Source organism: Papio anubis, chromosome 7 (genome assembly GCF_008728515.1).
Source record: "Papio anubis isolate 15944 chromosome 7, Panubis1.0, whole genome shotgun sequence".
In the NCBI taxonomy this organism is placed as follows: domain Eukaryota; kingdom Metazoa; phylum Chordata; class Mammalia; order Primates; family Cercopithecidae; genus Papio; species Papio anubis.
Window position 1 is genome coordinate 99,161,978 of NC_044982.1, and position 16,976 is coordinate 99,178,953.

Genomic DNA, 16,976 nt, shown 5'->3' on the forward strand with positions numbered 1-16,976 from the left:
TGTTAGAATTATACTTTTATTTTATTTTTAAAATTTATTTAGAGACAAGATCTTGCTATGTCACTCTGGCTGGAATGCAGTGGTGCAATGATAATTCACTGCAACCTTGAATTCCTGGGCTCAAGCAATACTCCCACCTCAGCCTTCGAAGCAGCTGGGACTGCAGGTGTGTGCCACTGTGCCTGGCTAATTTTTTTATTTTTATTTTTTTGTAGAGACGATGTTTTGCTATGTTGCCCAGGCTGGTCTCAAACTCCTGGGCTCAAGGGATCCTTCTGTCTTGGCCGCCCAAAGTGTTGGGATTATAGGCGTGAGCCACCCCACCCAGCCTTAGTATTATACTATTTTAGTTAACAAAGCTTTACAATGAATTTTGATACCTAGAAAGACAAGTCATTCCTTATTTTCGCTGTTTTTCCAAATTTTTTTGGCAGGGTAGTCTTTCACATTTAATTTTCTGTAAGAAGTTTAGTCTGTCAAGTTTCATTTTCTAAAGTCCTACTGGGGACTTCCATACTTCTAAATTCATTTTTTTCCTTTAAAACTGTAGAAAGTGAACTTTAAAACACACACACACATACAAGGACAGAGAGTACAGGAAAGGAGACAATAGCAATGAAATTTTTGAAAGCAGACAGGAATATGAATGCTTGATAATTGACTTGGAAAGCCACATCCCAGCCAACAACAGGGAAAGCTGACAGGCAAGCCGATAGAACTCTCAAAAGGCACAGAGCTGGCAGCATAGAGTCTCACTGGGGTGTGGGTCTGGAGCAGACAGGGAAAGCTGTCTGAGAACCAGTTAGCTCCCTAAGTCCTTTTCCCAATTCCAGTTCTCTGGTTAATTGCCCTTACCCCAGCACAAGACTGCAGATTTATTCCCTGAGAGTGAAAGAAAGTGTCTCTGGCTTAGGCAACAAAAGGTGTGCTTGATGGTACAAGTCGGGGATTAAATGATCATATGGATTCTGATTGTCGAATACTAATTTGCCAGCCCAGTCAGCTCCCACGTATCTAGCAGCCAGTCTTTTATTCTCCAGGCAGGAGATTGAAAGATTTTGTCTCATGTGTCCATGTGAAGAGACCACCAAACAGGCTTTGTGTGAGCAACAAGGCTGTTTATTTCACCTGGGTGCAGGTGGGCTGAGTTTGAAAAGAGAGTCAGCAAAGGCTGGTGGATTATTAGTTCTTATAGGTTTTGGGATAGGCAGTGGAGTTAAGAGCAATGTTTTGCAGGCAGTGGGTGGATCTCACAAAGTACGTTCTCAAGGGTGGGGAGAATTACAAAGAACCTTCTTAAGGGTGGGGGAGATTACAAAGAACCTTAAGGGTGGGGGAGATTACAAAGTACATTGATCAGTTAGGTTGGGGCAGAAATAAATCACAATGGTGGAATGTCATCAGTTAAGGCTATTTTCACTTATTTTGTGGATCTTCAGTTGCTTCAGGCCATCTAGATGCATACCTGTGGGTCACAGGGGATATGATGGCTTAGCTTGGGCTCAAAGGCCTGACATTCCTGTCTTCTTATATTAATAACAAAAATAAAACAAAATAGTGGTAAAGTGTTGGGGCAGTGAAAATTTTGGGGGGTGGTATGGAGAGATAATGGGCAATATTTCTCAGGGCTGCTTTGAGTGGGATTAGGAGCGGCGTGGGATCCTAGAGTGGGAGAGATTGAGCTGAAGGAAGATTTTGTGGTAAGGGGTGATATTGTGGGGTTGTTAGAAGGAGCATTTGTCATATAGAATTATTGGTGATGGCCTGGATGCAGTTTTGTATGAATTGAGAAACTAAACGAAAGATATAAGGTCCAAATAAAAGAAGGAGAAAAACGGGTATTAAAGGACTAAGAATTGGGAGTACCCAGGATGTCCAATTAGGGAGTGTCCAAGTGGGGTTCAACATTATTGTTTGCTTGGTTGGTGAGTTTTTGGGCTCTGTCCTTGAGTTTTTTTATGTTGTTATATACTAGGCCAGATTGATCTAGGTAAAGACAACATTCTTCATTTAAAAATATACAAAGTCTTGGCCAGTCGCGGTGGCTCACGCCTGTAGTCCCAGCACTTTGGGAGGCCAAGGTGGGGGGATCACGAGGTCAGGAGATCGAGACCATCGTGACTAACACAGTGAAACCCCGTCTCCACTAAAAATACAAAAAATGCTCCAGATGTGGTGTTGGGCGCCTGTAGTCCCAGCTACTCTGGAGGCTGAGGTAGGAGAATGGCGTAAGCCCGGGAGGCGGAGCTTGCAGCGAGCCGAAATCATGCCACAGAACTCCAGCCTGGGCCACAGAGCGAGACTCCATCTCAAAAAAAAAAAAAAAAGTATATATCTATCTACACACACACACACACACACACAAAGTCTCTTTTTTTTTTTTTTTTTTTTTAAGCAGTGAGTAAGTCAGGGCCTCGGCGATTTTGGAGGAAAGAAAAATGCAAAGCCAGCAACTGTTCGTTAAAGAAGGATTAAAAACAGCTAGGAGAGGGTGAGATTGATAGTGTGGTGGAGATAACTGGGGAGAGGTAGAGGGTGGCATAAGAACGGGAACCAGAATAAGAGTGAGTATAAAAGTAAAGAATAGAATTTCATCAGGGTGGAAGTATTGGAGGGTGCCCTGCCACCAAAGATCATCTATCTACTCCAAGAGTGAGTCAAGGGTGGCGGTTTGGGGATGGCACCGGGAGATATCAGCCGTGATGTCTTGGAGAAACAGTGTAAACTGGCAGTGTAAACAAGAGCAGGTCATTTATGAGTAGTTGAGAATGGTAAATAGGAGTATGACTAGACAGAATATAGTAGGGATGACAGGTTTTTGGGGCACAGTCCAAGTAGTGGGGGTGACTGCATAAAGCCCTGTTGCAAAGAGTAGGGTAAGGATGGATAGACCTAACAGAATGAAGGGATGTATTAGGCTCATAAGGGTTATTATTGTTCTTCAGAAATGTGAGTGAGTTTAAGGGAAGTAGGGGAGAGTACTGGCAACTTCCAGGAGGAAGAGGAGATATCAGGCTGGCTGTCCTGATATCAGACAGACACAGCTTTATCCTGGAATGATGAACCCAGTGGGGAGGGTCCTGCAGGCAGATGGTGGTTGGAGTACTATAGATGACTAAGTAGGGTCCGGTCCATCGAGGTTGTAGAGTTTGAGGGGTCAGATTCTTAACAAGAACTGATCGTCCAGCTAGAGTGTCTTCATATGGCTGGGAATCTGGACTGGGCAAGAGAAGATTAGCAGCTTGGCAAATTTCCTGTCTAGCCTGATGGAGGACTGGAAGATAGTCACCTAGAGGTCTGGTGTCTGGGACGAGATTGGGGCCGAGTAAGAAAGTGCGTCCCCATAAAAGTTCAAATGGACTGTACCCTGTAGCATCTCGAGGACAGGCTCTAATTCTGTCAGGCCTCTGAGCCCAAGCTAAGCCATCACATCCCTTGTGACCGGCAGGTATGCATCCAGATGGCCTGAAGAAACTGAAGATCCACAAAATAAGTGATAATAGCCTTCACTGATGACATTCCACCATTGTGATTTATTTCTGCCCCAACCTAACTGATCAATGTACTGTGTAATCTCCCCCACCCTTAAGAAGGTTCTTTGTAATCTCCCCCACCCTTAAGAAGGTTCTTTGTAATCTCCCCCACCCTTAAGAAGGTTCTTTGTAATTCTCCCCACCCTTGAGAACGTACTTTGTGAGATCCACCCACTGCCTGCAAACACTGCTCCTAACTCCACCGCCTATCCCCAAACCTATAAGAACTAATGATAATCCACCAGCCTTTGCTGACTCTCTTCAACTCAGCCCACCTGCACCAGGTGAAAATAAACAGCCTTGTTGCTCACACAAAGCCTGTTTGGTGGTCTCTTCACATGGACACATGAGACAGATTTCACGGGGGAAGCAAATAGCCATGGGGGTGGGCAAGAAGTATCCGTGATTATGGAGCTTCCAGGCAGCCTTTTATTCTTGTAACAAATGAAAAACCAAGGATTATCAGACATCTGAGGAAAACCTCTAACATAGAAGAAGGAGATAAAATGAACAAACAATAAAAAGCAACTTAAAATGTGCACCATATAAAGAAAGGAAAACAGTTAAAAAAAAAACCAAACAAACAAAAACCCAAAACTCTATTCTTAAGCTACAGAGAAAGCCTGGCCAACATGGTGAAACCCCATCTCTACTAAAAATACAAAAATTAACCAGGCGTGGTGGCGTACACCTGCAGTCCCAGCTACTCAGGAGGCTGAGGCAAGAGAATCACCAGAACCCAGGAGGCTGAGGCTGCACTGTGCTGAGATCACACCACTGCACTCCAGCCTGGGTGACAGAGTGAGACCTTGTCTCAAAAAAAAAAAAGCCACAGAGAAATAAAATCAGACAAACATAAATGGGTACTAAACAAAAACACTCACAGAACAAAATGGTCTCTTAGAAATAAAAAAATTAGAGGAAATGGAAACAAACGAAAACCCACTTCAATTGAAGTATTAGAAAATCAAGTTAAGCAGTTGTCTCAGAATGGGCAGGGATAGAAAATGGGAGAGAAAAGATAAGAAAATAAGACAGAGGCCAGGTGCAGTGGCTCATGCCTGTAACCCCAGCACTTTGGTAGACCGAGGCAGGGGGATCACTTGAGGTCAGGAGTTTGAGATCAGCCTGGCCGACATGATGAAACTCCATCTCTACTAAAAATACAAAAATTAGCCAGGCGTGGCGGTGCACACCTGTAATCCCAGCTACTCGGGAGGCTGAGGCAAGAGAATTGCTTGAGGCAAGAGAATTACCGGGGAGGCAGAGGCTGCAGTGAGCCGAGATCATGGCACTGCACTCCAGCCTGGCCAACAGAGCAGGGCTCTGTCTCAACAACAACAACAACAACAAAAAAGACAGACAGAGGTCCAATACTTGAATATAAGCAGCTCCAAAAAGATTGATGAGGAACGTGGAAAGGAGGGAATTCTCAACAAAATAATTTGATAAAATTTCCCAGAACTGAAGGACTTGAACTGCAGGATTATAAGGGCTTACCAAGTACCCAGCATAGTGATTGAGAAAAAGACCCATTTAACTATGTGTCCTTACAGTGAAATATTCTGGCACTGTTAAAAATGTAAAGATTTATGAATAGCACTAATATGAAATTATTGTATGTGGTTTTTCATCTGTAGCATTACTAGTCATAGAACATGAATACATAATGTCAAATAGTTTTCCAAAGTGATTGGTATCTGACAGAACACAGTGTACTGGTTATCAGTCTCAGGAAAGGAATCTAAATGCTTTTGCCCATTGCATCTTGGTATCAGAGTCAGCAAGGAAAACAGTGCAAACACTGGATAAAGCTTTACTTACATAGAGAAGAGACAGAGCAGGATCAGCTCCAATAGTGTGCATTGGTTCCTCATGGCAAGTGGGTCTGTCTCCCCAGCAGCCACTGCAGGGTGGTTTGCCTACAAGCACCCATCTTGTGCTACAGTGAAACGGTGTGCCTGGTCTCCATCACTTGCTGGCCTCAAGTAAGACCCATTTTCATGCAGTGCTGAACAATTCGTGACACTGCTGACAATGAGATTGTTTAAATGAGGTCATTCTCTGAGAGAAATTAAAAAGTTATGGACAGATACCTAGGCTGTAGTTACATGGTATGTTCATTCTGAAAATTCATTAAATTATGCCTTTGTCATTTGTACGCTTTTCTGTTACGTTTTATTAAAAGTTAAAAGGTTCTATAGAGAAGTAAGCTCAGGGCTTTTTAAAGAAAATTTTAAGTTGTAAACACATAAATTAAATTTATTCATAGGAAGGTGTTTTGTAGGCTAAATAACTCTGACCAAAAAAATTAAAAAGGGAAAGTGTTTCCAAGTTAATGTTAGCTGAAATTAAAACACAGCCATGTTAACCCTGTAATAATGAAAACTTTTTTGTACATGTATTCATTGAGGACATAGTATTGTAAGTAGTTGGGTTTTTTTGTTTTTTTTTTTTTTTTTTGAGACAGAGTCTCGCTCTGTCGCCCAGGCTGGAGTGCAGTGGCTCTCACTGCAAGCTCCGCCTCCCGGGTTCACGCCATTCTCCTGCCTCAGCCTCCGGAGTAGCTGGGACTACAGGCGCCCGCCATCTCGCCCGGCTAGTTTTTTGTATTTTTTTTAGTAGAGACGGGTTTCACCGGGTTAGCCAGGATGGTCTCGATCTCCTGACCTCGTGATCCACCCGTCTCGGCCTCCCAAAGTGCTGGGATTACAGGCTTGAGCCACCGCGCCCGGCCTAGTAGTTGGTTTTTTAAATTTGTTATTTTATGGAATTTTTTTCTTTCTTTCTTTTTTTTTTTTTTATGAGACTCTCACTCTGTCACTCAGGCTGGAGTGCAGTGGTGCAATCTCTGCTTACTGCAGCCTCCACCTCAAGCGATTCTCGTTCAAGCTATTCACATGCCTCAGCCTCCCAAGTAGCTGGGACTATAGGCTTCTGCCACCACATCCGGATAATTTGGATAACTTTTGTATTTTTAGTAGAGATGGGTTTTCACCTTGTTAGCCAGGCTGGTCTTGAACTGTTGGCCTCAAGTGATCCGCCTGCCTTGGCCTCTCAAAGTGCTGAGATTGTAAGTATGAGCCACCATGCCCCACCATAAATTAGCATCTTATAAAGGGGGAAAGAGCCACATGTGTCTGCTGGTTGTGTTACTATCCTGAAAACAAGGTTTTCCTGTCCTAGATTATTCCCTCTGTATCGAGATAAGTAGGGTGATCAGCTAATGCTGGAGACAAAAGGTGGGTGGTTTTTTTTGAGATTTGTCATAAAGTAAATAGTATTGTGACAGCTGCCTTTACTTTCAGATGTGACATTGATAAAGCTGTGAATATGTTCCTATTTCTCCTCTTTATCTATTTCTCTTTGTTTTCTAGGTTTTTGTGGAAACTCTGGATAAGTGTTTCGAAAATGTGTGTGAATTGGATTTGATCTTCCATATGGATAAGGTACATTCTCTTGCAGTTCTCTTCCAAACTAGGGTTACCAGAAAACCAAGAGCCTTGGGCATCTCTAGCTACCTCTACACCTTCATTTTGTTTCTTGTTTTTTTTACTCTTAAGACAGTCCTAGAACCTGTTTTATTTAATAGGTTTAATAGTTTGGGTTTTGCTTTATTTTTGCTAAGATCTATTAACAGTTTTAACGTGCATAAGATTATTACTAGGCCTATATCATGGTTCATCTACTCACAGACTGACTTCTTGATATAGGAGAATGATGTCACTGGCTACTTGGCCAAAGGTGAGATAGTTTTATGTTGATTATACAATTAGTTTCCTAGTCATAGGCCAGTGACAATGAAACTTTGGAATAATCATGACGCAGAGGCTTTGACTTAGATAGTAAAATTTATATCTTTCCTAAAGAGTAATATAGTGACTAAGAGATCTGTAATGTAATTCAAGGTCAGGTGATATTCTGTAGGAAGGCAGACTATCAGAGGCAGAATTAAAATGGCCCCAAGTAGGTGTTCTCAGATTTGTTTTGCTAGGATAACTGTGACATGGCTTGTGTGATCTTGGCTCACTGCAACCTCTGCCTCCCATGTTCAAGCCTCTCCTGTCTCAGCCTCCCAAGTAGCTGGGACTACAGGTGCCTGCCACCATGCCCGGCTAATTTTTGTATGTTTAGTGGAGATGGGGTTTCACCATATCTGTCGGGCTGGTCTCCAACTCCTGACCTCAGGTGATCCACCCACCTCAGTCTCCCAAAGTGCTGGGATTACAGGCGTGAGTGAGCCACCGCGCCCAGCCTCTTAGGTAACTTTGAAAGTCAACATTTGTTGTTTTGTATTTTACCTTCTTTGTTCCGTGTTTTTTGTAAGAATCACCCATTTTGTTACATTTAGCCTTAGGTAGTTTAATTTCATTGCTGCATAGGATTTCATTATATGATTTTATCCATTCTATGACTGATGGAATTAGATTGTTTTGAGTTTGGAGCTTTTATGAAATATGTTTATGAAATATCAGCATCCTAATGCAGAAACATCATGGAACCCTGTTCCTTCTTTAGATACTTAACTTGGGACTCCCTGGCAACCTTATGGTGTTTCCAGTATTTACTGATGATTTTGAGTCAGCCTCCCTTTCATGTGAAAGGATTGTATACTTTTTGGAAACTTCAGAGATCTCTTAGCACTCTTTCTTTGCAAGCACTTAGAGTTGTTTTGTGCTTTTCATGTGTTATAAAGATCTGCTGTTTTGCAACTGCTATCAAGGAGAGCCATAGCTCAAATCTAGTTCCCTTTTGTACTGGAGGGACTAGAGGGACTAGAGTCCCTTTCAAGTATTAAAGAGACTTGAAAATATAGGGGGAATGGAGAGGTGCCTTCTGTAGGCCTTATTGTTATTATTTTAAAATAATATTGTTAAATACAGGCCGGATGTGGTGGCTCACACCTGTAATCCCAGCACTTTGGGAGGCCGAGGCGGGCAGATCACTTCAGGTCAGCAGTTCAAGACCAGCCTGGCCAACATGGCAAAACCTTGTCTCTACTGAAAGTACAAAAATTAGCCAGGCCTGATGGTGCACGCCTGTAATCCCAGCTATTCAGGAGAACCGCTTGAACCCAGGAGGTGGAGGTTGCAGTGAGCCGAGGTCGCGCCACTGCACTCCAGCCTGGGCAACAGAGCGAAACTGTGTCTCAAAAAAAAAAAAAAAAAATTATTAAATGCAAGATGTTACTTTCAAAGTTACCACCTGGTTTGCAAAGTGCGTTCTTTGAAGATGCCACCTGTTGCTCACCAGGCTGCAGATGAATTTCTTAACATCTCAGGTGTAGATTCAGGGATTCAGAGATATATTTTACTAGGAAAGGGGGAGTTTTCAAAGCAAGAGAAGAGCCCATGGAGAGGTATATTGAGGTGTCTCTGCTGGAATGACTTCGTATCACCCCCCTCTTCTAATGCTGTCTTTTTTTATCAGGCACCTATGAGAGTAGCTTTACTAGTGGAGAGATTGGCAGAATGCTTAGACACCACGAAATCTGTATTTGTGTGCCAGCTACTTATAGATGTTGTCTGGGGGCTGGGCACAGTGGCTCACGCCTGTAATCCCAGCACTTTGGGAGGCCTGAGGTTGGGAGTTTAAGATGAGTCTGACCAACATGGAGAAACCCTGTCTCTTCTACAAATGCAAAATTAGCCGGGCGTGGTGGCGCATGCCTGTAATTCCGACAGGAGAATCACCTAAACCTGGGAGGCAGAGGTTGCAGGGGGCCGAGATCGCGCCATTGCACTTGAGTCTGGGCAACAAGAGCAAAATTCCATCTCAAAAAAAAAAAGGAAGTTGTCTGGGAACGCCAGCTGCCCAACACCTGGAAACTTAGGGATCTGTGGGATAATATACACCTGGAGAAGACAGTGGCAGGCCCTGTGGGAAATTGTGCTTGGGTGCAGCCCCTCTCACTGGGAGAAGGGGTAGCCTCCCAACCCCCTGGTCTAAGCTAGTTCATTGTCTAGGCAACCTGGAGTATGCCTCCACAGTGACTTTTTTTTTTTTTTTTTTTTGAGACAGAGTCTCGCTCTGTTGCCCAGGCTGGAGTGCAGTTGTGTGATCTTGGCTCACTGCAATCTCTGCCTCCCATGTTCAAGCCTCTCCTGTCTCAGCCTCCCAAGTAGCTGGGATTACAGGTGCCTGCCACGATGCCCAGCTAATTTTTGTATGTTTAGTGGAGATGGGGTTTCACCATATCTGTCGGGCTGGTCTCCAACTCCTGACCTCAGGTGATCCACCCACCTCAGTCTCCCAAAGTGCTGGGATTACAGGCGTGAGTGAGCCACCGCGCCCAGCCTCTTAGGTAACTTTGAAAGTCAACATTTGTTGTTTTGTATTTTACCTTCTTTGTTCCGTGTTTTTTGTAAGAATCACCCATTTTGTTACATTTAGCCTTAGGTAGTTTAATTTCATTGCTGCATAGGATTTCATTATATGATTTTATCCATTCTATGACTAATGGAATTGGATTGTTTTGAGTTTGGAGCTTTTATGAAATACGTTGTCATGAATATTCTTGAAAATAGATGCTATTGTACATTTTTGTACATTTTCTTGAAACATCTATTTCTCTTAATAGTGCAATTCCTGGGTCATAGATGAGGCCTCTAGAAGGAAGAAACAGGGGACCACAAAGGCACCAGCAGGCCTGCAGCACTGGCAGAAGAAGTCTGAGGCTCAAGGCCTCCGGACTGTAGGCCATAGTATCTGCCACTTTGTTAGATAATGCCAAACTTGCCAGAGTGATTGTATCAATTTATACTTCCACCAGTGGGGGGTGAGTGTTCCCTTTGCTACATATGCTCACCAAAAGTTTATATTCTCAGTGTGGTAATCATTAGAACTGATAACTAAATATTTACAGCTCTTTCCCCTTCAGGACACATGGTAAAATTACACTTCTATGCCTTCCTGAAGTTAGGTGTAGCCATGTGACTTGCTTTAGCCATTGAAGTGTGAATGGAAGTGCCATGTATCACTTCTAGGCAAAACTTAGGAGCCAGTGCTAATATATATAATAATGGAATGTGTGTGTGTGTGTGTGTGTGTGTGTGTGTGTGTGTGTGTGTGTATATATATATATTCCATTTGTGGAAGCATGGATACACAGCCTCCCACGGCCTGGGTCCCTAACTGACGATGAGGTAGAGCACTGTCCCCAAGTGGACCCACAGTGGATGTGTGTATAGTATGAGAGAAATAAACTTGTTACTTTAAGCCATGAAATGTTAAAATTGTTACTGTGGCTTAACCAAGCCTGTCCTGACTGATGGATATAGAACTTAATTTTTATCAAGCTAGTAGGTATGTACTGGCATTTCATTGTCATTCTAATTGCATTTCTCATGAAGATGAGCATCTTTTCTTGTTTATTGGCTATTAGGAGGTCCTCTCTAGTGAAATGTTTATTCAGGGCCTTTGTTCTTCTGTGAGGTTGTCAGCCTGTGTTTTAAAAATGTATTTGTAAGGGCTGGGCACGGTGGCTCATGCCTGTAATCCCAGCACTTTGGGAGGCCAAGGCGAGCAGATCACCTTAGGTCAGGAGTTTGAGAACAGCTTGGACAACATGGTGAAACCTTGTCTCTACTAAAAATACAAAAATTAGCTGGGCATGGTGGTGCACCTGTAGTCCCAGCTACCTGAGAGGCTGAGGCAGGAAAATCACTTGAACCCGGCAGCCGAGATCACACTACTGTACTCCAACCTGGGTGACAGAGCAGGACTCCATCTCAAAAAAAAAAAAATGTGTTGGTAGAAGTTGTATTGAATAGAAGTAGTGACAGTGGGCGTCTGCTCTGATTCCTGGTTTCAAAGGGAAGCTTTCATCCTGTCACCATGAAGTACAGTATTTGCTATAGGTTTTTTTGGTAAAGATGATCAGGTTAAGGATGTTTCTTCCTTTCTCTTCCTACTAAGCATTTTTAATCACAAAAGGATGTTAAAATTTATCAAAAGCCTTTTTTCTAGTTCCTGAGGTAATCATGAGTTTTTTGCATCATCATTCTAATACTGCTTTGTAAACATCTATAAGGGTGCCCTCTAAAGCAATAAAGTAATTCCACTTCCAGCCATTTTATTGGACATGTCTTTTAGAAGGGAATAAAAGGCCATAAAAATGTTGTTCTCCCTCATGTCTTATCTTCAGATAAGTTCCATAAAGTATTTTGCTGCCACTGCAAATTTCTTTTACAGTTTATGAAACTGTTTATTTTTGTTGTTCATGCAGTATTAGGAAATAACTGTTCATATCTCCTGAGATTTTTGAAAACTAGTGATGCAAGGAATCAGAATCCTACCCTATTCAGCTTTAGAATGTCTGAGGCTTCCAACAGGTGGCTTCCTTTTCATAGGATTTCAAGCTTATCTTTGCTGTCATAGAGAGCAGTTGCTAATTCAAGTACAGCTTCTTTCTATTGATAATAAAAAATGATCTTTTTACTAAGATAGGTAAAAGCCTTGTCCTAAGACAATAGGAACATCACCTTGAACTCTGTTCTTTTTGACTAAAGAATCTCTTCACCTTGAGGTCAGAAACTCTCATCAGTTCCTAGGTCTTTAAGATCTGCATTAGATAGTCATGGATAGGCCGGGCGAGGTGGCTCAAGCCTGTAATCCCAGCACTTTGGGAGGCTGAGACGGGCGGATCACAAGGTCAGGAGATTGAGACCATCCTGGCTAACACGGTGAAACCCCATCTCTACTAAAAAATACAAAAAACTAGCCGGGCGAGGTGGCGGGTGCCTGTAGTCCCAGCTACTCGGGAGAATGGCGTGAACCCTGGAGGTAGAGCTTGCAGTGAGCTGAGATCCGGCCACTGCACTCCGGCCTGGGGACAGAGTGAGACTCCATCTCAAAAAAAAATAGTCATGAATAGATACCCCACCACCTTAAGCAGATGTGGCCAGAGTAGTAGGCCTGTGTAAAGACTAGACATAACTGAATTCCTCGGCTCTGACAAGTTGTTTATTCCTAATCTTGTGATTTCTTGTTTAACCTCCTAAGTTGTTTTTGTATACTGTCTTTATCACTGCTTCTCTCTTTTTCACCTCTTCTCTCTCCTTTTCTTCCTGTGTTAAAGGAGGGTTTATTTCATTCCATTTCTAGAGCCAGGTTCTCTTTCTGTCTCTCCCCCACACACACCATAATGTCACTTCTTGCACCGGTCTGTAAGGTGTCCTTAGTGTTTGTTCTTCTGTGTCTATAGATCCCCAGAATGCCCCAGTCTCAGAGAGAATATAGCCCTTCCCATGGCTCTACTGCCCCCCTAACTGTAGTTCCATTTCCGTTGTTCTCATGCAAGGTGAACTTGAATTAGTGAGTGATTTATGCCTAGTCTTTAATTCTACTTTCTCTGTTCTCTTTCTAGAGTCCCATAGCCTGGTTTTCACTCCTACCCAAAATTCACTGATGATTTCCCAATTTTCAAATCCTATGATCGTTTCCTAGTCATCACTTTCTTTCTTGTTTCTGCGGTATCTGATGCTGTTAACCCTTCAATGGAGCACTCTCTTAATCTTTTTCCACCTTTATTTCTGTAATATAGAACCCTCTTGATTTTTCTCCTCTTCTCTTCCCACTCTATCAGGAAATTATGTTGTCAGTCATCTCTTACCTCTCTCTTCTCCCTCATATTTCTAGCATAAATCTCATCCATTTTTCATGTTCTAGGTCTTACAGCAAAACTTGGGTATTAAAAAAAAAAACATTTTTCATGCTCAAACTATTGTCTATGTAGGTAATTCCCAAATTGGTCATTACCAATTACCATACATCTAGTCTTGATGTATGGCTTGAGTCCTATTCCTGTATTTCCAACAGCCTGAAGGCATTTCTCGCTAATGTCATTCTCACATCTAAATTTCTTCTTACCAGTTATCCAGAGCCAGCTTCAGCATATGTCTTCTGAAAACCATTTCTCCCTGCAGCTTCCCTTTTCCAGGAGTGTTAGTACCATCCTCTGTCATCTACGTTCAAAACCTTTTCTCCTTCTTCCTCGCTCCCAAGATCCAGTCAATCACTAAACCTGTTGCTTTTTTCTGTAATGTCCTTCTTTATATCTTGTTCTTAGATTCGTCAACTATTAACATTCGGCATACTTGCTTTTATCTCTATATACATATATACTTTTTTCCTGAACCATTTTGAGAGTTAGTTGCAGACATCATAGCTTTTCATCCCTAAATATGTCAATAGACATCTCCTAAGAACAAGAATATTATTATATAATATGTTGTATATAATTCTCTAATGATGCACAACACAATTAACATAGTTGGGAAATTTAACATTAATAAATATTGTTTTCCAATATATAGTTCATATTTAAGTTTCCCCAATTGTCCCAGAAATGTCCTTTAGATCTTTTTTTAAATCCCAGTTTCAGTTATGAGTCAAACATTGTCTTTAGTTATCATATCTCTTGCTTGTTTCTGGCAGGTTTTCTAACCTTATTCTCTCTTCCTTCTTGTTGAAATTAGTTTTTCTAATGTACTTCTTAGACTAGCCTTGACTCCTTGGCCAGACATCAAGGCTGTCCACAATTTGTCTCCATCCTATCTTGGCCTTACTTCCATAACTATTTGCCACTTTCTGCTCCAGCCACAGTAGACCACTCTTACTTTGTAATTGCTGCCTCAACTCTCTGCCTAAATTGTGTTTTCATGTACTAAATACTGCCTGTCATTCAAATGCAGCTCAAATCCTACCACCCTAAAGCTTGTCCTCATGGTCTAGCCTATTGTGATCTCTTTGAACCATGTGTAGTATTATTTTTATCCTTCTGTGACCTTTATTTATATACCTTTCTATGTTTTCCCTGCTTGATTAGACTACCTTATCTTTGTCTTCCTCACTGAATCTAGTGTGGTACCTTTTACTGACTGGGGTAGTCTTCAGGTGAGTGTCACTAAAGAGTTCCCAGGACTCTAGTCTCATAAGGTTGTTCATGATTTAAACTGTTGGAGGCTGGAGTAAGGTCTGATTTCATATTCTCTGGGGTAGACATCAGCTCTCCTGGCTGTGCTATTTAGAGCCTAGGGCACTTGGTTCCCTTTTGCTTTCAGAAATTCCCAAACACAGCTCAACATCATGACTGAGTTGGGTGTTGATGTTAATTATGGTGAATTGAATTTTTGTTCAAAGAAAACTGTGTGGGTGACCTAATATTCTGATCTACCAGTATCTAATAGCAAAGCTGGATTTAGAATTCAATTGGGCTTTCAAGATTTGGTCATCAGAGTCACAAATCAATGGCTATGTCAAGGGAATTTATCCAGCTTTTTTTTTTTTTTAATAGATTTCAATTTGCAGTGGGAAACATATGCTTCTGAATGGTGCTGAATCCAAGAAAACCTCATAGTATGGAATTTTAAATCTCTGCTAAGCATAGGCTGCTAAAATGGAAAAATGCTGAGGGTTCAAAATTGGACTTGTGAACACTAAGATGAAAGAATCATAAACAGTAATATTGGGTTATGTTTGCCAGATGTCCCTTCTGTGAACAGAGCTTGTGATAACAAAGCTCATTAATACCCGCCACACCCTGTGACGTTGAAGGAGGTGTCCTGACTGCAGGTCTCCAGGAATGGAGGGACAAGTGAGGGACATACAGTTTGTGTTTTTGATGATGAAAGAGAAGCTATTTGGTCTAGAAGAATAAGATATTCTGTTTGAGTTTTAGTTCTTGTAAAAGGTGTGAGTTAACACACTTGACTATCCCTGGCTGCCTCTATTTCTATATCTGGATGTGCCAAAGAGAGAAGAAGGGAGCTGAGGCCAGCCTTGGGTTCCATTGCATCTATAAAGCCCTTCTTTACTGATGCTTGATAGGTAAGAATTTTGTGGCAGAATTTTTTTTTTTTGGCTTAAGTAATAAAGAAATGTATTATCTTACATACAGAAAGGCCAGTTGAAGGGCAGAGTTAAACCGTGGTTAAGACAGTTTTATCTGCAGTTTCACTTTCTGTAGTTCCAGTTATGCACAACCATGGTCCAAAAATATTAAATGGAAAATTCCAGAAATAAACACTATGTTTTAAATTGCATGCCATTCTGAGCAGCATGATGAAATGTTGCTCTGTCCTGCTCCAGGATGGGAATCATCCCCTCATCCATTGTATCCATGTGATGTACACTAGCTGCCCATTGCTTACTTAGTAGCCATCTTGACAGTCACAGTGTCGCAGTGCTTGTGTTCAGGTAACCTTTATTTTACTTCATAATGGCCCCAAAGTGCAAGAGTAGTGATGCTGGCATATTGTCATAATTGTTTTTATTATTAGTTATCATTGTTAATCTCTTAGTGTGCCTGATTTACAAATTAGACTTTATCTTAGGTATGTGTGTATGGGAAAAAAACATCGCATCCACTGGGGGTCTTAGGACATATCCTAGGCAGGTAAGGGTGGACTACTGTACTTTCTATATGTTATCTTCAATTCTTAGTGTTGGCTGTAGAATATTTTTTTCAGAGGCCAAAATCTTATTCCCTCAGGGTAGCATAAAGACAGAGATCGGCCGGGCATGGTGGTTCACGCCTGTAATCCCAGCACTTTGGGAGGCCGAGGCGGGTGGATCATGAGGTCAGGAGATCGAGACCAACCTGGCTAACACAGTGAAACCCTGTCTCTACTAAAAAATACAAAAAATTAGCCGGGCATGGTGGTGGGTGCCTGTAGTCCCAGCTACTCAGGAGGCTGAGGCAGGAGAATGGCATGAACCCAGGAGACAGAGCTTGCAGTGAGCCGAGATTGTGCCACTGCACTCCAGCCTGGGCAACAGAGCGAGACTCCATCTCAAAAAAAAAAAAGACAGAGATCAGCAATAATGATTTCTCAAATTTTTAAAATCCCTGTAATTTGTTTAGAAAAAAAAGAAAGAAGGGCTGGGCGCGGTGGCTCACACTTGTAATCCCAGCACTTTGGGAGGTCGAGGTGGGTGGATCACCTGAGGTCAGGAGTTCAAGACCAGCCTGGCCAACATGGTGAAACCCCGTCTCTACTAAAAATACAAAAATTACCCCACCTCTAATCCTAGCTACTCAGGAGGTGTGAGGCAGGAGAATTACTTGAACCTGGGAAGTGGAGGTTACAGTGAGCCGAGGTCACGCCCCTGCACACCAGCCTGGGTGACAGAGCAGGACTCCATCTCAAAAAAAATAATAAAAGAAAAAGAAAGAGAGAGAGAAAGAAAAGAAGGAAGGAAAGGAAGGAAGGAAAGGAAGAAAGAACACTTAGGCTGGTGGTGGAGGCTCACGACTGTAATCCCCAGCACTTTGGGAGACTGAGGCAAGAGGATCGCTTGAGCCCAGGAGTGTGAGATCAGCCTGAGCAACAAGTGAGACCCCATCTCTTTAAGTAAAAAGGGGGGAAAAAAAAGAAAAGAAAAAAACAAAGATTGTTCCAGACTATACTTAATATCTGCTGCCATATACGCACTCACTTT

At 42.2% G+C, this 16,976-nt stretch overlaps 1 protein-coding gene across 3 annotated transcripts in view; it reads left to right on the top strand.

The window, feature by feature from the left end:
* AP3S2 (adaptor related protein complex 3 subunit sigma 2) overlaps window positions 1–16,976 on the top strand; it is a 68,860-nt gene that overhangs the window by 21,644 nt on the left and 30,240 nt on the right. For 2 of the 3 annotated variants that reach the window (XM_021940854.2, XM_009210920.4), the window contains exon 4: window positions 6,911–6,982. In XM_021940854.2, the coding sequence (XP_021796546.1) occupies window positions 6,911–6,982 (72 nt within the window). Of the gene's footprint in view, window positions 1–6,910; window positions 6,983–10,113; window positions 11,067–16,976 lie in introns of those variants that run through there. The other variant, XM_021940853.2, reaches the window with a different exon arrangement.